This window comes from Ascaphus truei, chromosome 19 (assembly GCF_040206685.1).
Source record: "Ascaphus truei isolate aAscTru1 chromosome 19, aAscTru1.hap1, whole genome shotgun sequence".
In the NCBI taxonomy this organism is placed as follows: Eukaryota; Metazoa; Chordata; class Amphibia; order Anura; family Ascaphidae; genus Ascaphus; species Ascaphus truei.
The window spans coordinates 13,672,292-13,696,292 of NC_134501.1; the positions used below are offsets into that span (position 1 = coordinate 13,672,292).

The following is a 24,001-nucleotide window of genomic DNA, read 5'->3' on the forward strand; positions in this document are numbered from 1 at the left end:
GAGCTGGTGTGTGTGTGTGTGTGTGTGTGTGTGTGTGTGTGTGTGTGTGTGTGTGTGTGTGTGTGTGTGTGTGTGTGTGTGTGTGTGTGTGTGTGTGTGTGTGTGTGTGTGTGTGTGTGTGTGTGTGTGTGTGTGTGTGTGTGTGTGTGTGTTTTTTTTTTTTTGTTTGTTTTTTTGTTTTTTAAATACATAAAATGAAACATTTAAAAACCACCTAGTATTTTAAGTGTACTTTTCTGCCAGCTATCTGTACGATGCAGAAATTCCCTAAAGCATATTACTCACCGCTTCATACTTTTGCTTCTTGTGAAGTCTTTTGTCATGTAGCTATTAGGCTGCGGCCACGCGGCGCTTGCCGAGTTTAGTTCCTGCAATTCAAATTATCCCGTCTCCGCTCACGCGGTGTGCGCAGGCACGCACGCTCTCCCAAGCTTGGCTCTTGGGGAGACAAAAAAAAAGAGAGTTTGAAGCGTGCTCAACATGCCCCCACGCGCGCGCTTGCAAAATAGCCAGGACACCCGGCGCTCATGCTTGGAGAGCTGATGACGACACCGCTCTGAAGCATGAGCGCGGTCAGCACCAGTGGGGACGCAGCCTTAGGAATAGTCCATAGAGACTGAAGCCGTGCGGAGGCGCGCTGAGGCTCAGGGAAAGCGGTGCTTTCCCTGGCCTTAGAGCGCGCGCCGTCCGTGGGCGGACCAGTGACGTCATGGAGCTGGTTCACCCTCATTGGGCGAACCGCTCACGTGACCGGCCCTGCGCTCCGGCAAGCGAAGAAACTAAAGATTTCTTAAGACACACGCTTCCGCAGGCGTGCGAAAGCGTGCGCTAGCCCCTGCTAAAGCCGCTCTCATTGCGGCTGCAGGGGCTCAGTGCCGAGCAGCAGCGCGCCTCAGCACGGGTCAGCGCATGCCCGAGGCCTTAAACTGCAGCTGTAAAGATTTTCATAACTGTTAACCGAGACCAGTACTTGTTTAGAGCAATATCCACTCCTAAGAAACCAAAGTATTTTTTTTTCCAGCCCAGTAGTTTAAACAGGTTTTCAGTCTGCTTGCAATGGCTGTGCCTTCATTACTTTATTCTAGAAATTCAGTGATTAACTTGGAGATGGTACATTTCAGTAATAACCAAACTTGGCTATAAATTTCTAACCAGACACATGTCCATTGCTCATGTCTGCTTGTTTATGGTATGGGTTTTTGTATTTTATGTGACTGGATCTACAAAGGAAAATCTGATGGTCAACATAAGATTATTGTTTACCACTGGGGTGTGAATAAAACCTAGTATTTTCAGGGGGAAAAAAAGATATACCAGCTTTTATGCAGCATAATATAAGTTATAAAGTTGGGTTTTAGTGCACCACGGACCCTGTGTGTGACATATCTCACATCTGATCCCTCTTGCATTCTGCTCAACAATGTCTCCTGCCTACCCCATTTTTTTTTTATCTAAAACCGTCTGCCGACTAAGGCTGCATCCATAGAAGCACCGACAGCGCTGAGCAGTGTGGACGCTCCGCAATGAGCCCCGTCATCCTCAATGAGGATGTCTTCAGAAGGGGCTTCAGCGAGTGTCCGCATGCGCGCTTAAGTGCTGGGATTTTCAGCCGATAGCTGAAATTGTTCCCGAGCGCGCTGTCGTTTGAAACACCCAATCGGAGCGAAGCAGCGTGACGACATCGGCGCTTCGCAGGCTATTGGCCCAGTGACGTCAGTGCCCCACCTCCAATCGCGCACGCTGGCTCGCCTGCTAGTCCATGTAATCGCTCCTGATTGAGCAGGCGATGCTCAGCGTCAGCGCGTAGGAGCGCTGTCGGTGTTTCTATTGACGCAGCCTAAACCTTTGCTGCCCCACACCTCTGGAATCTGTCAAGCACCTTCTCTCTCCACCTTTAAAGACCATCTCAAACCTCACCTTTTTTGCAAAGCTTTTCCAGAGCTCCGAAGTACTCACCCCTTGCATACGCACTAACCTTAACACCTTTCTCCCTACATACCACTCACATTGTAAGCCCTGTAGGGAGAAGAAACTCCTTTTTCTAATGTTTACTGTTTAAAGCACTTCTTCCTATTATGTTTCACATCTCATATTATTATTATGTACCGTCTATTACTTTTGTGAAGCACTGTGTACATAGAAAGTACTATACAAATCAAGATATACATGGTAAGGCTGTGTATATCACGTCAGCTCTAACTGATTATTTTAGCATCAACAGGCTTCAATGGAGTCCCACTGATAAAATTCAGTACTTTAATATTAAAATGCCATGCTGTATTCCAAAGGTGTTATCTGTCCAAATCTTATTTTAATAAGTGCTAATGTTTATACTAAACTTTATAAAGTGAACAGAATGGAATTCACCAAGATGTCCATTTCCGGACGGTATCAGACTATAATTATAATAATTATTTGTTCTTGTACAGTGCTGCTATTTTTACATAGGGCTTTACAGACACAGTGCCTGCCCCATCGAGCTTACAATCTATGTTTTTTTGGTGCCTGAGGCACAGGGAGGTAGTGACTTGCCCAAGGTCACATGGAGACAACACCGGGAATTGAACCAGGTTCCCCTGCTGCAAACTCAATGCCAGTCAGTGTCTTTACTCACTGAGCCGCTCCTTCTCCAAACTACATTTTATAAATTCCAAAAATGCTGTCCAGCCTGTTCTCAGCCGATAATCCGTATTGAAATCAATGTGGATTTTCAACCAAAAATGTCCCGAACGTCTGCTTTGGGGTATATAACATTTACCTCTAAGCAGATCTGTTTTATAACTTTTTTACTTTTAGAGGCACGCAACACACACATCTACTGTAAATCAGGAACTTGATAAAGGGCTGTATTGACCCAAAACGTCACCCAGTTTTTAAAATGTGTTGTATTTTTGATGGATTGAATAAAAGTTTACTTCGGTGTGCTGTGAACATTCTTCTCTTCTTCCTGTATGTTCCTGGTCATCTATGGTGATTTTCGACCGTCCTACACACACCCTGATAAGTTAAACTGACTGTTACTATATAAGAGATGTTTAGTTCCCAGCTATTGTTCGTTTGTATATATACAGTATATATCAAAAAAAGTGCAATAAGCACTTACTACATTTGTATCAATAATGTAAATAATTGTGCTAGTGCAGTAACATCTAAGTGATCTAAAGAATCTCAGTGTTTTGTAAACAACAAATATAAAATGAATCTATAAAATATACATTACACAATTGTGACAGTGCTAAACGTTACAAATCCTACTGTGAAACATGTCCAAAGTAAATGTCCAAAGCAATATATCTGGAGACTTGGGCAGCTTCTTCATAGATGTACCACACCCAAAAAGGTAAGATCTAAAGGAAAAAAATAAGAAGCTCACGCTCCACAGTGCAGTACATTTTAATAAATGGGTAAAAAAACGTGAGTGACAAATGCCCACTCACAAGAAATCTGAGATAAAAGTACAGTTTAGCACAAAGTGCTGGTTACCACATCAGCTGAGAGATCTGTGAACCTCGAGTCTCGAGCCGCAAGATGTCCTCAGCATTATGCTGAATAGAGCCCTGTCCTCTGTGTAGGACCAAAACGTTGGATATCGGTTTCATTGGACTACAAATATCTTCCTCTTCAACCTATGACATATGGAGTGCTATCTATCACTCCATATACAGTATATATGTTTACGTACATACACTGGCGACACACTTTATTCGAGCTTGGCTAGTCCCACGAATTCGGGTATACCCGGGTGTATTGAGGTTTGTGACTGTTTTCTGCCCGAGTGCATTGAGTTATTTTCCAAGCAGGGATTGAAGCATTTTATTCCCGCTGGCTGCAATACTGCACAGTATATATATATAAACTGCATTACAATTCATGAATTTATGCCATCTGGTAGACACGCGAAGCATTGCAGCCTATTAAATCCTAATCATTATCATTTAACAGATCAGCCGCCCATCAGCCAGGCATGAACCCAGGCTGGGAAGGCAAACGCAACGGGGCTTGTCAGAGGTGAGGAGCGGCGCATTCCAGGTATCTGCCAGGTACATACCGGGTATTTGCTCGAATAAAGTGTGTCGGTGCAGTACAGTATATACATATACACACACGGCTTGACAAATTACCCAAAAAGGTACTGGCCCAACCCAAAAAGCTACTCGCCACCTAGCCCTACCCCAGTCCCTCCATTTTTTTGCCTGCAGAAACAAAAAAGGAAATCACCAATTATGCTGAATAAAACTGCACCATAATCCTAAAATGCAGCTTCTCTGCACCATAATCCTAACATGCAGCTTCTCTGCACCAAAATCCTAACATGCAGCTTCTCTGCTTTCCTGGTATTGATCCCTGAACACACCACACCACTTCTGTATCATTACCACACCTTTGCTGCACCATTTACATTACTCCCATTACTTCCACCTTCTGCTCTTTTGACAATGGGATGGTATGTACCCAGGCTGAACTTTACCTACTAATACGTGGGTGCCTGTGTCTCTCACACACACACACACATTCAATAATCAATAAAAGAGAGGAAAAAAGCATATTGCCAAATGACATCTCCCACACTGCACTAAACAAACACTTTTTTATTGACATAAGGCATGGACAATGTTTTTGTGAGGTCTTTCAATATCTCCATAACAGCATTAAAAAAAATGACAAAGGCACAGCTAAAAAAACAAAAGTGCAATTTCACGCGATGTTATAACAGAGCCCAGTCTAAGTTGTTCTAATTCACAGACAGATCATGGTTAGGAGAGAAAAAAACTCTGATACACAGTAACCTCCTTATTTCCTAGCAAATGCAGGAATAGAAATAAAACAATCTCATAAAATAGGTTAAAAAAAAAAACATTGAAGAGGCAGCATTTTTTTTTTTAAAAACATCTCCTTCACCAGCATGTGTGTAATTATTAATACATTGCACTGCGATGCACTGCGGTCCCCCTTAGCTGTGAATGGGGTTAATTAAGAACTACACACAATACCTTAAGAACAAGTATCTAACTACAGAATAATTGAATGCGAGTAACACTGACTGTAGACACAGAAATGACGGCTGCCACCAGCAGCATGAATAACCCGGGATTAACATTAATGTCTTGCTCCGCCAGAGCAACAACCAATTGGAGGCTTTCTACCATTGGTATGAAGAAAGGCAGCCATCTTTAACCAGTGCCCAATAATACATTTTAGGGCATGTTTACTAAGCTGTGCTACTCCAGAAGTCGCCTTCCAATTGCGGAAGACATCTTTTGGCTCATTTAAAGTGACTATACCTCGTTTTATTTGTGTACTAGTTTTGAAGCAGGGGGTCTCTGGAGCAGGACTGCGTTGATTTTAGCTCCAGGGACCGCCTGCTTTCCGAGATCCTTACATTGGAAGGGGCTGCCGGTACCAGCTCCGGTAGGGCACAGGAAATGTCTATTTAAAAGGTCTTGCGAGCCAATAGGAAGCCGCAACATCATCCATTGTGACTCCTATTGTCCCACGTAAAACAGGACCTTCAAAAACAGCAGTGAGATACCGGCATCACCTTCCGATGGAAGTATCTCGAATCAGGGGGTCCCACGGCGCTGAAATCAACGTGGTTCAGCTCTGGAGACCACAGAAAAAGCAGAGCACTGTAAAAGGTCCTGAGATGACTGAGATGACTGCTGGAACGATGTTATTTTTGTATTTTCAATACAAGTTTTTCTTCGTGCCTTTTAGTCCAGCTTCATTACAGGTAGTCCTCGCTATCCAACGTTTCACTTTACAACGAATGGCATATCCAACGCAACCCGCCACTTATTAACATGGGACTCGCTTTACAACGGTTTCACTATCCAACACTACTTCCAGAACAGATTCCGTTGGATAACCGAGGACCGCCTGTACCGGCTTTTGCAGTGCTCCGCTTTTTCTGCCTTTTTCTATTTTGCGTTACCCTTCCAGCTGGAGCACGTTCCAACCAGGAGAATCAGAGGCTGCATCACATCGCAACTCTTATGGACATGGACATTCGGGGGAACGTGAGTTCTTTTCATACTTTGTCCCCCGTTCACGATCTGCTTTTGGCCAGGGTGTGACAGCAGGAACTATTTGGGGACTTGACTGCGGCGAGGCTGGATATACCGTCACGCTGCGGGAGCACCCCAGCTCCCCCTCTCTTGTCCTTCCCCTACCTGCTTTATTGTCCACAGATATATGGGACACAGAATTTAGCAATTGTTGTGCAGCAGTAACATATATATCCTGGACTACTGGAATTGTATTATTGCCTGTTCATATGGACTTCTATACAGTCATCATATCTCCATTAATTGTCTAGTGCACCGGCTGCAGGGTTCGATCCCCCTTTTTTCTGCAGCTCTGGAGACCCCCATGATCCCCACCTAGCAGCATATGACATTTTGTTTCAAAGTCAAAAAGAACCTTTAAGTGAATAATCTTAAAAATGTTAAAACAAATAATATAGGCACAGATTAAAAAAACGTACAAAGTCTAAATGAAATGACAGCAATGTTTTAAACTTCTGATAAATCACGAGGGCGCCATCTTGGATTTATGATGTCATCTGTTACTCAGGAAGTGAATGGAGATGCCCCATGAATATTCCCTGCATCAGCAGAAAACAAATGAGGGCAGGTTTATGCAGTTGGAAAATAAGAAAGAAAAAAAAAAGGACAAGAGAACTACTCTGAGGAATCTCAATACGTTTAATCCTCATTGGGACTTTCAGGGTCTTTGTATCAGAGCAACACTGGTGCATTTCTGGGCCGAAAACAATTGCACCAGATGGATCACAGAAAAGAATACTACTGATTTCAATTGCCATTTTTTTTTCCAGATAAATCTGGTGCATTTTTTTGCCCCGGAATTGCACTTTTGTCTTAAAAAATAGAACCCTTCATGTCATAGTAAATTCCCACCTCCTGCCCAAATCATCCTCTTGTTGTTCTGAAAGATTGCGTATACATTTCAGCACGCTGTCCCCATATCCAATACGCTGTGTAGATGTTTCACCTTGCTGAAACGGGGTTTAAATCTACCCTAGTAAGAAGAAGACACCTACACGGCATATGAAATAGGGGCCAATTTTTACGAAGTCCTGTTTTTACGGATTAGACGCTGCTAAATTATAGTTAACATAAAATAATCACTGCCTAACGGGACAAAAAAGATCCTGTAGGAAGTGCTGATTATTTAATGGCAACTCAACTCCTGCAATGCCTTATAACCTTCCCAACCTGATAACATCACATACTGTGTGTATATATTATATAGCCTTGTTTTTTTAATTTCTGGTTTTCCATCCTATGCATCGTGTATAAAGAGGTCACACCACAAGTCCTGTTCTCCTTGTACCGTCTTCTCACCGGCCTCTGTCCGGATGTCTCTTTGTCTTGGTTTTCTTGTTTCGGTCATCGGCTCTGGTTTTCAGCACGCAGACGCAGGCGGACACCCCAGCAATAGCTTTGGGCAGGTCCGTCCCCCTGGCCCATTTTTTCCTCTCCTTGTCGTACACCTGCACGGTTCTGGAAAACGCAGTGTTCTCCCAGCTGTAACCTCCAAGGATGTATATTTTGTTGTCCCAAACAGCTACCCCTGATTCGCTGGTAGGCTGGAGCAAGGGGGCAATTCGCGTCCACTGATCACACTGGGGGCTGTAACACTCCACACTCAGTATGTCGAAGCGCTCCATGGACTCCAAGTTGTCATCACTGCCGCCGATGGCATATATACTATCGTCCAACGTACACATGCTGTGCCAGCCCCGTGCCGTGATCATGGGCCTCCTCTCCTCCCATACGTCCGCGCGGTGGTCGTAGCATAGCAAGTTCTTCCTGTAAGGCCCAATTTGGTAATCGTGTCCCCCGGAGATATAGATACACTCCTTGTGCACAGTCCCAGCATGGCCATACGTGAATCTGGAAGGAAACGTAAAAATATATAAAAAAACAGTCGTTCTTGTACATCTCCTCATGCATCGCAGATTTCTATGTGGCAGTGACACTGTTTGCCGTCTCATATATAACTGGGCACGCACATTAACAGTTGTGACTGTGGATATATTACAAACCATGAGACTGTAAGCTGCTTTAACCCTTGCCACAATATGTACCCTTGCACATCATGTGGCCAGGCCTCATAACGTAGGGCAGAGGTGCGCAAACTGGTGGGCGTGAGATTTTTGGGGGGGGAGGTGGGGTGCGGCGCTTGCAGAGGCCCCGTGCTCTTCCCCAAAACATTTAAATGAAATGCCGGGGGAAGTGCGCGAGGCCTCTGAAAGTTCCTTTACCACGTCTAGGACGGCTTCGGGCGAAGTATCGCCATGGCAACGCGGCGTCAAAATGACGCCAGAGACAAGGTAAGGGGGGGGGGGGCGAGGGTGTGAGCAGGGGGGGCGCAGGGGAAAAAAAGTTTGTGCACCCCTGACATAGGGTAGGCCATGCTGGAAATACTAGTTTTCTAGGGAGATGGTGATAAACGAAAGTGGAGGATACTCCCCTTCCGTTCATATCCTGCCCACAGCCACGTGATCTTTACACCAAGAGATACCGTGGTTGGTTGCCAACGACCGGTAGCACTCAGGTGCCGCTGGTTTTATGCGCTCAAATAAACATAGATTTTGACGGGAAATAAGAACCATTTGGCCCACTTAGTCTGCCCATTTCCCTATCTGCTGTGAAACCCCAAACCCTAGTCGATCCTCAGCTTTCTTTCCTATTTAGCCTTATGTATATCCCAAGCATGTTTGAATTCCCTTGTTGTATTAGCCACCACCACCTCTGCTGAGAGCCTATTCCACAAATCCACCGCCCTTTCCGAGAAGTACAGGCAGTCCTCGTTTTACAACGCTGCGCTTTACAATGAATGGCTTATCCAACGCATACCTATGCTCATTTTTACAACACCAAAATGGCTTATTCAACGCTCTTACGACGCTTTGCAACGTTGTGTATGTGTGTATATATATATATATATATATATATACACACACATATTCACATAAACAACGTTGCAAAGCGCCGTAAGAGCGTATATATATAATATTATACTATATAATATTATACTATATAACATATTATTTATTATGTTATATTATATATATATAATACAGTATATACACTATATAATGAATGTGTGTGCTGTATATCTTATTGCCTGCATGAAATATTTGGTGTATTTTAGTGTTAAAAATGCCTTCGGGAACGGAACCTTTCATTTAAACAGTGTTCCTATGGGAAAACGTGTTTCGCTTTACAACGCCATTTTGAGTAACGCATTGTGTCGGATAACCGAGGACTGCCTGTACGCCTAAAAGTGGCAAGTGAATAGTCGGTCATTGAAAGAGAACAAGGGCTTTATCTGATCTTAAGGACGGCAACAAAATATTAGGTGCCAGTGGTCAAAGCATCATGCTATTATTTTTATCCAACGCCAAAGTACAACTACTTTTTATTTACAAACGTATAATAGCACATTCTTTTTATACCATAAATACTTGTAATATTTTTCTAAAAAGAGCTCTGACCTAATGTTTAATCAATGTAGATCTTTTCATTCATTTTAAAATCAGGCCCGCGGCTGTTGAATTTGAATGGTGTTTAAATCTCCCCAAGTAAGAGGAAGACGACTTTGCATGCACATTAAAAAGGGTCCATTGTGATGCTGCAAAAACCCAAAGACCTCAGGTATTAATGGGAAAGCTTGTCATTTATTGCAGTCTAAGGCCTCGTTCAGGGTGGCAGAGGCAGGAGGTGGATGGCGCGCGTTTCGGGTGTGCACGCGCGTCAGTCTGCTGGGCGATGTGTGCTCATCACCCCCCAGCAGACCTTTGCTAGCGTTGAGGAGGCGGGGCTACAGACCCGAGGTTAGGGATGGGTGTTGCTCTTCTCACTACACTTTCCCGAATGATTTGATTGGCTGCCGAAGTACCAGTGACGCTGCTGCAGCTTGAAAAAACAACTTGAGTTGTTTATGCAAACTGTAGCCAGCGTCAACTCCGTACTTCGGCGACGGGGCAGCTGCTACCCTGACACCGATATTTACTTTAAATACTTTGTTTCGAACGTGCGCGCGCGCACACGTCGCGAAGCAGGCACCCTGAACGAGGCCTGAATGTATGGCAAGCAGAAGGGATATGGTGAATGACAGGAGGAAGTAGGGATTGAAGTATTTAGTAGGGTTGGGGTACTTGGGACTAGAAGCTGAACATCTGTGGCTAGTTAATAATCAGGTTCCATTAAGACACCAGAGGGTCTGGGCGGTTGCACCATTAACACCTGTATTGAAAGGAAGTTGATCCTTTGTAAAGCTCTACAAAAGCGTTGCTATTCATATTGACTGTTGCACATTACCATGACAGAAATGATCTCCCACCCTTTTAGAAACACTGAAAAGATTCATCTTTAAAGGATCCAAACCTAAACCATTGTCAAACTGCAGGAGTGTTTGCACTGCAGGGGGTCAAACCATGCATATTCTTAAGCAATTTATCAGTGTAATTCACCTATGACGGCTTCATAATTACTTTGCAGACAAAAAACAAGAGCAAATTTAACCATGTCCCTGTGCCTTTAACCACTGACAAATCAACTAAAGACGTAAGATAAAGATGGTAAAAGTTCTCCAAAGGTTTTGCTTACCATAGAAATGTTACATTATTTGCAAAAGTGGAACGGGACGACCAAAAAATAAAAGTGTTTATTGAAGCTTGGCAAACATATGAAATGGTCCCAGAGCTGACGCTCTAACGCGTTTCACACGCAAAGTGCTTTATCAAAGAGCCAGATCAACGAGTCAGGTCTTTATCAACGTGTCAGATCATGTTCTGTGCTGGAAAACCAGCATGAAAAGGGCGTGACGTCGCATGGAGTGCCAGACCCCAGGGTGAGCACGTCCTGGGGCAACCACAGGGTTGAACATCCAAGTGCCCTCAGTTGGCTAATGGCAGGACGCTGAACCAAATTACATCCAGTGGTTTAACCCCTTCGTTGCCAAATGGACAAACAACACGTTGTCCTTGTTGCAGGCCACGCTAGCGCTGGTTTAATTTTACTTTGGTGCTGCAACAAAAGGGATTAACCCGCTCGCGTTGCTATGACTCAAGGGGTTGTCCCCTCCCCGGAGACGTTCTCCCTGCAACCAAAGTCATGCTGGAGGGAGCTGCAATGCATTATGGGTCAGCGCAGCACAGCAAATGGATGCAGCGGTACTGCGTTGCTATTACTGCTTCCCAGGCACAGCAAGCATTAGCAATAGCAACAACACCCTCCAAACACGCATACGTGCTCAATATTATGCTTCATACATTAACCCTTCAATGTGTGGCCCGGGAAGGGTCTCGGAGCGGCGCTTGGGCGGTCTGTCCCTCTCATTGGTTTGCAGTTAATGCTGAAATGTACGTCTAAGCATGGTTAACAGAATTATGTATGATACAGAGGATAGCAAAATGTAAGTATAGTATTTTGAAGTTTATGGTAAATGATGTTACATTACAATGTTTTACTGCAGGACTGCGCAACGTTTTTTGCTGCGCCGTCCCTTGTGTGCCGGTCCCAGCGCTCGTGCTCCACCTCTCAAGTGACCTGGCATCAAATGACGCCAAGAGTCACGTGACCCCGCAGCATAATTTTACGTGCGTTACCATGACGGCGCATCACGTCACATGACCCGTCATGGCGATGTGACCAGAAGCCGGCTGAATCCCGGTAAGTTGATGTTGCCGAGGCCTCGCACGGACCCACGGCATTTAAATGCCTCGGGGAAGAGAGTGGGGCCTCTGCCACCGCCACGCTCCCCCCCCCCCACTGAAAAATCCCACATCCCCCCCAGTTTGCGCACCCCGCAATGTTTTTGGCCCTGCGCCTGCTCATCCCCAGTGCTCGCACTCCCCACCTCCCACCCACCTGGTATCCGGCGTCATTTGACGGCACATCACCATGGCATTGCGGGACGTCACATGACCCCGCAGCGTCATTTGACGTGGTGTTTGGCTTGGCGACGCATCGCCCAAAGCCGTCGGAGAGAAGGTAAGTGAGTAATACAGAGGCCTCGCCCGCTCCCCGGCATTTCATTTAAATGCTTTGGGGGAAGAGTGCAGGACCTCTGTAACCGCCGCACCCCCAAATTTGTGCACCCCTGCTTTAGTGGCCCTCATTTTTTCCGATCCGGCCCCTTTGGAAAGCTAGTTGAAGAACTATGCAAAGGGTTAGGCGACTAAAAGCAGCTCTTTGCCCGGCGGCAAAAACACCAGCCCACACTCATCCAGCCTTTGATTTCCCTGTCTTGGCTGCCTCGGAGTGGGGGATCCAGCAGGAACCCGATCACCACAAACAAAGTCTTTGCCTTTCTCTGAGGCACTCTGCTAATCCACTGGCAAGGATAACCGTGTTCAAATCAACACCTGGCCTTGCTGTGCTGTCCCATCTTGTTGTTGGTTGTACTTTCGCTGGCACGGACTGGAGGTGAATTAGGGAAAGCCAGGGCCGAGCACAGCACACACAATGCCCGTGGCGAATTTCATCAGCTCTGATTACTTAGCTCTATTACTTAAAATTAAAAGCAGCAGACCAAGTTACTTGTTTTTTTTTATTTTTTACATTTTAGTTTGTTTCCCCTTTAATCTGTGCATCAATACAATCCACACGACGATAAGTCATTAGCTAAGTTGCAGATCGATCCGTGAAGATTCGGCTTGGGGGGTTCACTAAATGGCTGTCAGTGCAGCAGAAGAGGACCCAAGATTCAAAGTTCTGTGGGGAAGATCATGTGACCAGGCAGTCACTAGATACAATTGGTGCACTGCTAAAGTGTGGGCAGGGTCAAAAAAAAAAAGGGGTGTGCCAGAACTTGTTTCAGAAGAGGAAGGGGGTGTGACTTTGTAAATGGTTGCTATAGAAACCAAAAATGCTTGTTACATTATGATACACTAAAAATGTCAGAGTTGTTTAAAAAAAATGCTACAAGTATTTTCTCATAGTAGAGAACTGATTTTTTATTTTAAAACCCACACATGTAGGATATTGCTTGGTCTGCAGCTTTAAAGGGACAGTCCAACATAGGCCCAAATTCACTAAACGGTACTAAGCTTTAGCACAATCTAACGTGCATTAAAATGAATGGGATTGAAGTCGTGCTAATGCTTAGCCCCTTTTAGTAAATATGGGCCATAATAGGTAAAAAAATTAAACAGCTGTTTAACGTAATCAGCTTCCTTAAAAAGTCCAATTTTCTTTCAAGTAAAAAGTTTACTTATTTTGTGTGTCCTGAGGGGGGAAAAAAAAAACATTTTATTTTCTATTTACTGGGAACTATCAAATGTCTTATCAAATACTTATTGCGCTACCTGGTTAAGCGTTTCTATAATTACTTTTAAAACAAAAAAGGACAAAGACACAATGTACCTGTAGGTTTTAGGAATCCGAATGTTAAACGTTTCATTGCCACTTAACTTTGTATGTAAGTTACAGTGCCAGCCAGCTAATTACCAGCCTATCTGCTCCTGTATTAAGGAGCCTGCAATAGTAATGATTTACAATATAGGATTAAACATGACAAGAAAACGCCCTAGTCTAAATTAATAGATTATCTCATAAACATGTTACCCAGCCACCCAACAGGTTTAATTAATTATACGGCCCAAAACGCTGAATGGTTTTTTTAATTACTATGTAATAACATGGCTACCTTGGCAGTTCTGACACGTATGTCCAGGTGTCCTGATGAGGGCAGTAGGATTCAACTGAAGATAGTGCCCCATTTTCATTCCTGCCACCTACTGCTACCAGTTTTTCAGCTGCAGCCGCGAGATAGAAGTCTACTCTGCTTTGGTTCATAGATGCCACCTGCGGAAAAGAAAGCATTTGTCCATATTTGGGATGAAGCATCTTTTCCCAATCATTATACACCTTGAGGATCTCAAAGCTTGTGTAAAAAAAAAAAAACATCCAAGAAGGACTCTTGTTTCTCTCCATAAACAAAATGTATCACAATCAACAAATTAACCAGATAATATCATGACGCCACTGCTAGAGTAAGCGAATTCCAAGCATGTCCCAGACATCTAGGTACCACCACTCTATGTGTTACCCGTGAAATGTAAACATGCTTTAAGGGGCTGCTGACGTGTCTAGAAAACGTTATGGGTTACAGACAACTCTCCAATCGGATCTACACCAGGGAAATCCACAAGGGTAAATGATGAAGCAGAAAGGGTATCACTTACCAAGAGCTACAGTAAAAACCAAACACTAAAAGGGCTTTAAAAATCCAAATGAGAAAAGGAGTGAGAATATTTGAAATTCCAATATCTTATAGTCTATGAATGGAAAGAAATAAGGCAATACATGGGCCCGAGCATGGAGGCAAGAAAAGGGCATTGTTTTTGGCTGTAGATAGGAACTATCAAATAAGTATTTTGAATTCCAACTACACCATTAGCAGAACAGGCCCTATTGATGGACTAGCTGAAATTATGTATTTTGTTGCCTTCTTTTTCATCTTTAAATTGTAGCAATTAAATGGTCTCTTAACAACGTGATTCATTTACTCTTATTTTCACTTGCATCGTGGTAAAATGTGTGTTTCCTGGTAGTTGTACATTATAAATAAGTTATGTGAGGCAGCATCAAAGATTATCCTTAATAATGTATTGAGGAGCACCCTGGAGGAACAGACCTCTCGGGTCTCAGTCACACATGGGAAGCAGCTTCTGCCATTTGGACATTCAAATATATTAGAATGGTTTCATTACAATGTCCTATTTTGTTTAAGAACCACCCAATCTCTCCGACATGGGCCTTGTGGAGTGTTTGATACGTTTGATTACTTGCATATAGTGGTATGGAGACTAAAACGCTATCATGTATTGCAGATGATGGGTGATCTAGCAGTACCACATTTGTAGGTATTTGTCTGCTTCTAACTCCGTTAGAGTCTCACCTTGATCCACTGATTCCAGCGGGGATCATACCTGTAGAGGAGGTTGGAGGCAGCGTCCCCTCCATTGTCCCTTGAGAAACTTCCCCCAGCAACAAAGATGAAGTTGCCGAGATCTGTAACACAGTGGTGACTCCGTCTAGCTGGTAGCTGCGTCTCAGACAGCCACTGCTCCTTCTTGGTGTCCAGACTGCAGACATCATCACTCAGCTCCAGGCAATGTTCAGAAACCTCCCCGCCAACGAACAGAAGCCTCTCGTTACCTGTGCGCAGGGAGCTGCGCGTGTTCTGGAGGAGAGGCTGTGCAGCCACATTGTTCTGATAAAATACGGCTTCCTCCACCAAGCCCTCACAGTTTGCTTCCTTTGGGAGGAGAGAGCACACCGCAGGCTTCACTCGTTGTAGCAGATCACTCTTAGGGATCAGTTGGAAATGAATGTTCTGTAGGACCTGGTATGCCTGGCTTTCCCTCTCAGAACACTGAGTGAGCCACTGCAGAGCAGACTGCAGAAGGTCGTGTTCGCATTGATGCTGCACTTGGTTGCTTGTCAAGTACTGGCACAGTTTCTGGGTGGAGATATTTTGCAGGAAGTCGGTTGTGAAGGAAAGTGTGCTATAGTTCTGCAGAATGAAGGAGTCAATATAAGAGCCCAGGCGTTCCAGGCTGTAAATCGAAGCCAGCTCCTGGAGGTACAGATAGTTTTCGTCGCTCACTTCATTCTCCAGGTACTCGCAGCAAAAGTCCACCACCTTCCAGATCTGCAGGAGGTGAGCTGTCTCCAGTACATAGTCAATGTTTCCCCCATCCAAGGACAGATCACTGTTGTACAGGAAGTCAATCACGGCCTTGAGGCCTATATAAGAGGCACCCACCAGTTCCACCTCCTTCTGATGGACCTCACGCATGCCAATGGTGAACATCGAGTTGAAGTAGTCGCTGCAGGCGGCCAGGAGGTTCCTGTGGGCTGGGACTCTCTGTTCATCGGCCACCAGGACAATGTCACAGAATAGATTCTTTTGCCTCTGTTCATTCAGACTGTGAATGACCAGACTGGAGTGGTCCGCCCATCTGTACAGCTGTGCAACCAAGAAACACCAATAAATCAAGTACAGGAAAGCATAGGTTCCTCTACCCTATGATACAATAACTATGCCCCTTCAGAAGAAAGGCCAAGAGCTCATATAGATCTCATACTTATTCTTAATGCTTATTTCTCCCTGGTTTTCTATTTGGAAAATTTTTAAGAGATAGGGCACATAATAGGGGGCATATTTAACCTTTCCAGTGCCCTAACAAACGTACCCGGTATGGCATGCGTCCTGGGACAGCAGAGGCCTTTATTATGTACCAAGTACATCATGGGCATTCAATCTTTTTTAGGGGCTGATCAGGTTGAGTGCTCTGATGAAGCATCCAGCTGATCTAAATGGAAGTGGAACTCCCTGGCACTTGGGCACGTCATGTGATTACTTCTGTAGCAATCACATGATGCTGAAGTGTCAGAAGTCTTGTGGCACCAGACCCCGGGCACTACAAAGGTTATTAAGAAGCCCCATATGGCCTAGTCACTTGAATGTGATGTAAGGTGCCTTAAGGGGTTAACAACACTTCGTAAATATGGCCTTAAAATGTTCAGCAAAGATTACTATGAATACATGTTCAAGAATCCTAATGACTATTTGAAAACGAGCGCAAGCCGGAAAAAACAAAAACAGAAACAGCAAAATGTAAGTCACACAATAGCCTAAAAATGCTAAAAATTGAATGGGTGATGGGAGGGGAAATAGGATGGAAGGAAGTAATACAAAATCACTCACATGGCCATGCGTGAGTGTATACACATCACAACAAAAGTGGCTTTAGCCTACGGCTTGCTTCATTGATCACTGGTCCTGACGGAGATCTCAGGAGAGAAGGAGGGGAGAACAGCAATAGGTGTATGACACTGTCAAGTGACAATAAATGGTGGGGTGGATAAAATAGATATATAAAAACCATTCACATGGCCATATGTGAGTGCAGACACTCAGAGATAATCCCAGCCTTAGAGGTGGCGCACAATCTTCTTTAGTAAATCACAGGCAGGGTACGCCAGGTAAAAAACAGAACTTTAATGAATAAAAGAAGTAAAAAGTCCAATTGGAAATGTCCCAGAACTCACGGCAGCTCTCCTGTATGGCGCGATCGGTGTTGTACCGACTTCCGCATCAGAAAAGTCTGGCGGCGAACGGCGATCCAGGTGAAACTGCGGTGGTATAAAATGTCCAAAAATCCTCCTTTTATTCATTAAACTTCTGTTTTTTACCTGGCTTACCCTGCCTGTGATTTACTAAAGAAGATTGTGCTCCACCTCTAAGGCTGGGATTATCTCTGAGTGTCTGCACTCACATATGGCCATGTGAGTGGTTTTTATATATCTATTTTATCCACCCCACCATTTATTGTCACTTGACAGTGTTATACACCTATTGCTGTTCTCCCCTCCTTCTCTCCTGAGATCTCCGTCAGGACCAGTGATCAATGAAGCAAGCCGTAGGCTAAAGCCACCTTTGTTGTGATGTGTATACACTCACGCATGGCCATGAGAGTGATTTTGTATTACTTCCTTCCATCCTATTTACCCTCCTATCACCCATTCCATTTTTAGCATTTTTAGGCTATTGTGTGACTTACATTTTGCTGTTTTTGTTTTTTTTCTGGCTTGCGCTCGCCTTATTGTGTCTTCATACTGTGTGAGGATTGTGGGAGATCCGTTACCGACTGAGCAGCAGCAAAGACCAGCAGCTAGTATTGCATGATTTTATTATTTATGTGCATCATTGCCGCCTATCTACATCCACTTTGAACTCCAACTAGATTTTGGGTATCAGTGTGTATAATTGTGAGGAGCGCCCCAGTTTTCTTGTATATTTTAAAACGAGCCATACACAGCAAAACGTGCAAGAGACAATGTAAAAACACTTTACATAACCAGAGTGTGGGAATATGAATTGAGACTTGTTGGTTCTATAGCATTAAATATTAAGAAGAACATGGAATTAGGGTTGTGAGAGAAAATGTCAGAAGGTTTACATACCTTTGAAGACTCACTGATCTTGTGTGGTCGGGACACTCGAGACTGTCTTGAACCTTCCATTTTTGCTTAGATGGTTCTCTATGAAAAAGAATAACCAAAGAATAAGCCAACCACAGCTCTCAAGACAAAGTATCCTGCAAAAACAGACCTGCACCTGGCCGCATAATACTATACTGTGTCAGGTCCTTCACAGCTCAGAGGAAGACAATTAAAAACTGCAGCATATGCCACATAGTCTCCAAGTATTTCACGCACGGGGAACTACTGTAGGTTCAACATTTTCACAAGTAGGTTTGTTGACTATATTCATCGATCTGCAAAGTATTCTTTATGCAAGATCTCAATTTACGTCATTGCTGATAGGGTTTGTAATGCACTGGAATACCCCCCAGACACTATAGAATTTGCTCAAGCAGAGGCCAAATTAGAGAAAATATAGGTCATTCTGACTAGCAACTGAAATGTTTTCTATCTGCAGGTATCCAGCTTCTTGATGCTTTCAGTCAGCATATTACTGTCAATATCTAGTTTTGTAACAATACACTTTCTCACACTACAAATTAGGACATCGTGGCCACAAATGCTGCATGAACAACACGGTTAGATACCTTGCAGTGGGTGGTTGTAGTCCCTTCAGTCTCTAGTTGATGGTAACAGCACAATGTCTTGTTGCTGTGAATAAGGAGTAGCCTTTTCCATCTATACACGTGCATATCTCAGGAAGGTCGGATCTAACAACACTGAAAACAGATAGATGACAGGCAAGTGACATTGAAATCTTAACGCAAAACAAGAGAAAAAGGTGTCCTATTCCAGTACTGCATGTGACAACGTGGATTGCAGACATTTGAAATATATATATAGTAAAAAGTAGCAATAACAAATTCATAATTAATTGTGCATCCTGAGACTCTGCCAACATTTACAAGATACTTTAATACCAGACTTTGGTTGTAAGAATCACCAGGTCAACCAATAAGTTTAGTTTTGACATCCAGTTTTGACACCCATCCACTGCTCGATAGAAATGGAATACATTCTGATGTTGTTGCATAAGATTATGTCACCAGACACTGTGCTGATGTAACCAAATAACTTACATCACCAGGCAATCAGAATCCCAATATAAAATGTGATCAGCTTCAAAAAGTACACAGCAAAATCTCCATTTGACCTTTATCAGCAAAGGACCACTTAATGTAGTATAAATGTAGATACCATCTGCCTGACATTGCAATCTCACCTCACCAGCCTTGTCTGCAACCCTCCTACCCTTAGGACCGAGCCTGCTGCTTTAATAGTAGGGTGGCAGGCCTCTCAAAACCAAGAACACAGTCAGGGTTCATGAATTTAGGTGGAGTCAGTGGATCTTATCATTGTGTGAGACCTACAGTATTCGTCAGTTAGTAACTGCCATTACTTTCATTGTAGTTGTGAGTGCAGAGTTACTGTAGCAGAAGCGCTAAAGGGACAGGGTTATGGTGGTATTGTGAAGCACATCTATCTGTAACAATACACAAGCAAATTAACTGCCAGCATTGGCCCTTATACAATATTCTGCAAAGACGCTTGCCTGTAAGAGTTTAGTCCCATTTATTTCAAAGGAGCTGGTCTTTTCACCAGTACCAGGAAGTAACTTCACAGCATATTGAATAGGAGTCATAATGGAGAGGGCAGCGACATCAGGATACAGGTAGTCCTCGCTATCCAACGTTTCGCTTTACAACGAATGGCATATCCAACGCTTTACAATGCAACCCAAAGGGCTGTTTTTCTACGCCGGAATGCGTTATCCAACGCTCACCGCCACTGATTAACATGGGACTCACTTTACAACGGTTTCACTGTCCGACGCTACTTCCAGAACGGATTCTGGTGGATAACCGAGGACTGCCTGTACTTGATAGACAGCAAATAGGAATAGAGAAAAACTGCGACGCACCAACGATGAGAATGAAGAGAGCGAAGGTGACTTCAAAAATAAAAAAGGTTTATCGGATCATGTGCAATAGAACCGACATGTTTCGCTCTTATGGCGCTTTCTCAAGGCTATATATATATATATATATATATATATATATATATACACATGTAGAGGTATCAGTACCGTGTTAGCCAAGCTTCAATAATCAAAAAATAAATAGATGATACCGTTCTGTGGCTAACGAAATGCTTTTATTTGTGCGAGCTTTCGAGATACACTGATCTCTTCTTCCGGCGATGTTACAATGAATGAAGCAAGGATTACTTAAAAACAGTGTCTCTTGGAATGTTATCTTTGCTGTTCCTTCCCCCGGTGTGGATGTGTTTTATGGCTAGAGGTGTCAAAGGGTAACTGAAGGCAAGTGAAGAAAGAGTGTGTATGTGTATCAGTGTGAATAAAAATGAATGGAGAGCCCACAGTATAAACAGTGCTCTACACAAGGTGTGTGTGGAGTGAGAGGGGATATAAATGGTGTGGGTGGGTGTGGAAATGTGAGAGTTTGTAGCACAACTAAAAGTGTGTGTGGATACTATGTGGTCCCTATTGGTGTATAGGGATGGAAAAATAAGGAGTATTAGTATGTGTGAGAGACAGCTGTGTGTGCATACATATAGCACAGTATGTACATACATGGCCTTTAGCGCTCATGGGAAGAGAGTTCGCTACTGTCAGTAATGACTCATAAAATTTCGATCTCTGTTTAGGCCACTGCTAAGTGTCCCGAACAGTTGCATAAATTTGTATTCATGCAACCGTCTCTCTTTCGGGGTTTTAAGATTACCTTTGAGTATGGCAACCCTCAGATCGTTCATCTTATGGCCAGAGTCAGAGAAATGTTCGCCAACAGGACCAATAGGGACCACATAGTATCCACACACACTTTTAGTTGTGCTACAAACTCTCACATTTCCACACCCACCCACACCATTTATATCCCCTCTCACTCCACACACACCTTGTGTAGAGCACTGTTTATACTGTGGGCTCTCCATTCATTTTTATTCACACTGATACACATACACACTCTTTCTTCACTTGCTTTCAGTTACCCTTTGACACCTCTAGCCATAAAACACATCCACACCGGGGGAAGGAGAAGCAAAGATAACATTCCAAGAGACACTGTTTTTAAGTAATCCTTGCTTCATTCATTGTAACATCGCCGGAAGAAGAGATCAGTGTATCTCGAAAGCTCGCACAAATAAAAGCATTTGGTTAGCCACAGAACGGTATCATCTATTTATTTTTTGATTTTATATATATATACAATGTTCGACAAACCTATACATTTGCACGCCCCGGGAAAGTGGATTTAACATCGTGGCGAGCTCCTATTGGCCCAAGCAGCACAAGTGTGGTACTAGGTGGCGAGTAGATTTTTTGGTGATTTGTCGACCACTATATATATATATATATATATATATGCAAATATAGCTGTATGCTCATCTGCATGTCTTAGGCAGGTCTGCAACCCCGCCTTTCCCCATTATCACCCAGCATACAGCACTTCCACTGCAGCAAGGGATTCTGGGAAATGACGTGCAAATGAGCACACAGTGTCACTTTTTGCCTCAATAACCATTTTTAACATGGTTCCCTATAGGCTTAAGCTTGCTGCATGGTCACAGCTTTGAGCACAGCCAGGGTTAAGGTGCATACCCAGAAAACCACCCACAGACAGCTGTTTCGACCTTGATGGGTCTCATCAGTGTGGGGTTGATTTTACTGGGAATGCAAGAGAGGCTATGGGATAGGCTAAACCATAATACTGAGTTAAGTTATGGTGAGTAAAAAAGTGACAAAAACCCTCCACAGGAAAGCAAATATGCAAATATAGCTGTATGCTCATCTGCATGTCTTAGGCAGGTCTGCAACCCCGCCTTTCCCCATTATCACCCAGCATACAGCACTTCCACTGCAGCAAGGGATTCTGGGAAATGACGTGCAAATGAGCACACAGTGGCACTTTTTGCCTCAATAACCATTTTTAACATGGTTCCCTATAGGCTCATAATGTGTGCTCATTTGCACGTCATTTCCCAGAATCCCTTGCTGCAGTGGAAGTGCTGTATGATAATGGGGAAAGGCGGGGTTGCAGACCTGCCTAAGACATGCAGATGAGCATACAGCTATATTTGCATATTTGCTTTCCTGTGGAGGGTTTTTGTCACTTTTTTTACTCACCATAACTTAACTCAGTATCACACACACACACACACACACACACACACACACACACACACACACACACACACACACACACACACACACACACACACACACACACACACACACACACACACACACACACACACACACACACACACACACACACACACACACACACACACACACACACACACACACTATTCATGTACTAATTGTAGTATTTTCTCAGTGTTGATAAATAGTAGTATATATATATATATATATATATATATATATATATATATATATATATATATATATATAAATAAAAGCTCATGTCTTTTCACTGTTGTAACAACAGAGGGAGGTATAACATTCACAAAGAATAAATGATTCCTCTGTGCAGACATATTTATCCTCTGCAGCCATTAGAAAGACAAGCGGGCATGCTGGTTATTCTGATCAAACCACGACATGACCACACCGGAGGGTGGAACACACACACACACAGTGTGTGTGTGTGTGTGTGTGTATATATATATATATCTCCCATGTGCTGTGATCTTGCTATGCAGTCCTGTCACTGCCGTCCTGCTGCCATTGACATCCCACCGCTACATGTCACATACACAACCCCGAATCTGCAAGAACCTTTAACTCTTTCAGTGCCTCCCCCCACCCCCTCCCACAACCTCCGGTCCCGGAGGGGGGGTTACCCCAACCCGGGGGGGTTACCCCAACCCTTGCCGTTCCCTACCTCCAGCGCCTTGCTGCCCTCCTCCGTCATGTCTTCCTGATCCGGTGATCATGTTGATTGTGTCTTTTCTATGCAAAGTACGATAGAAATGTCACATTGAGCTGCCTGGGAGGTGACATGTACTGCTGCCACACACTGGGGGGTGGGTGCTGCAGGCAAAGAGCTGAGTTTTCTGCAGCATTTGTGTGTCTGCTCATCTTTATTAGGGAGAGGCCTGGAATGGGGGGTGGTGGGGTATCAAGGCCTGGAATGGGGGGTGCTGAGGTACCAGGCCCGGAATGGGGGGTGGTGGGGGCTCCTTCTGGCACCATTCATTGACTCCCCTATAGTGTGTGTGCTCAGACTATGACATCACCCACATGAATATCCCAGTAATGCCCTGCTGGTCATTAACCACCAAACAGGAAGCAGACAAGGGGAAACCATCAGGCAGCAAAGCCAAAGGGGTGAGCCTAACCCTACTTCTTTTTTTTTATTGGCAGAAATCTGAGCTGAGAGAACCTCCCCTTGCAGGAAAATGTATATATCAGCAGTGTGCCCTCAAGCAGTGGTTTTTTTTCCTGAGCAGGGAGGAAGGGGTTAACAGCTTGCCGCCTGCTGCTGCTCATTCAGTGGCTGTGACTGAGATCAGCAGCATTAGCAACATAGTATCCCCAGCACACTCACAGCCCTGCTGCATCCCAGGATTGTTACATTGTATCCCCAGCACACTCACAGCCCTGCTGCATCCCAGGATTGTTACATTGTATCCCCAGCACACTCACAGCCCTGCTGCATCCCAGGATTGTTACATTGTATCCCCAGCACACTCACAGCCCTGCTGCATCCCAGGATTGTTACACTGCACCCATCTGGTTAAAGGATTTAGCTTTTTTTTCCTTCTGTCTGCAAAGAATTTGTTGGCTTTTTTGGGGGACCATTCATTGACTTCACAAGCAGTTTCCCCATCAACCCAATGGCTACTAAAATTGACAAAGAGGCATGCAGGGAATCCTACAATCTGGTCAGGGATGACACCAATGGGATCAGCTGGTAAGTTGCAGGATTTGGAACCTTTCTACATCTTTAAATCCTATTATACTGCTCAGGTCTGGCACTACTGGT

The 24,001-nt window shown here is 44.0% G+C and overlaps 2 protein-coding genes across 3 annotated transcripts in view; one reads left to right on the top strand and one right to left on the bottom strand.

Annotated features, from left to right (window-relative positions):
* Positions 1-4,574: 4,574 nt before the first annotated feature.
* Positions 4,575-23,289, bottom strand: KLHL36 (kelch like family member 36). Of its 2 annotated transcripts, none has more exons than XM_075576676.1 (6): positions 22,898-23,289; positions 18,617-18,748; positions 18,009-18,086; positions 14,935-16,008; positions 13,681-13,838; positions 4,575-7,916 (listed from the first exon to the last, which is right to left on the bottom strand). In XM_075576676.1, the coding sequence occupies exons 3-6, from the start codon at positions 18,066-18,068 to the stop codon at positions 7,361-7,363; spliced, it is 1,848 nt and encodes a 615-aa protein (XP_075432791.1). In that variant the 5' UTR covers positions 18,069-18,086; positions 18,617-18,748; positions 22,898-23,289; the 3' UTR covers positions 4,575-7,360. The 2 variants fall into 2 exon arrangements, with proteins under 2 accessions (XP_075432791.1, XP_075432792.1); XM_075576677.1 differs by lacking the exon at positions 22,898-23,289 and adding an exon at positions 19,252-19,943.
* COTL1 (coactosin like F-actin binding protein 1) overlaps positions 23,282-24,001 on the top strand; it is a 31,410-nt gene continuing 30,690 nt past the window's right edge. Inside the window, exon 1 of the mRNA XM_075576678.1 lies at positions 23,282-23,929. Coding sequence (XP_075432793.1) covers positions 23,853-23,929 — 77 coding nt within the window. The 5' untranslated portion in view covers positions 23,282-23,852. The remainder of the gene's footprint in view (positions 23,930-24,001) is intronic.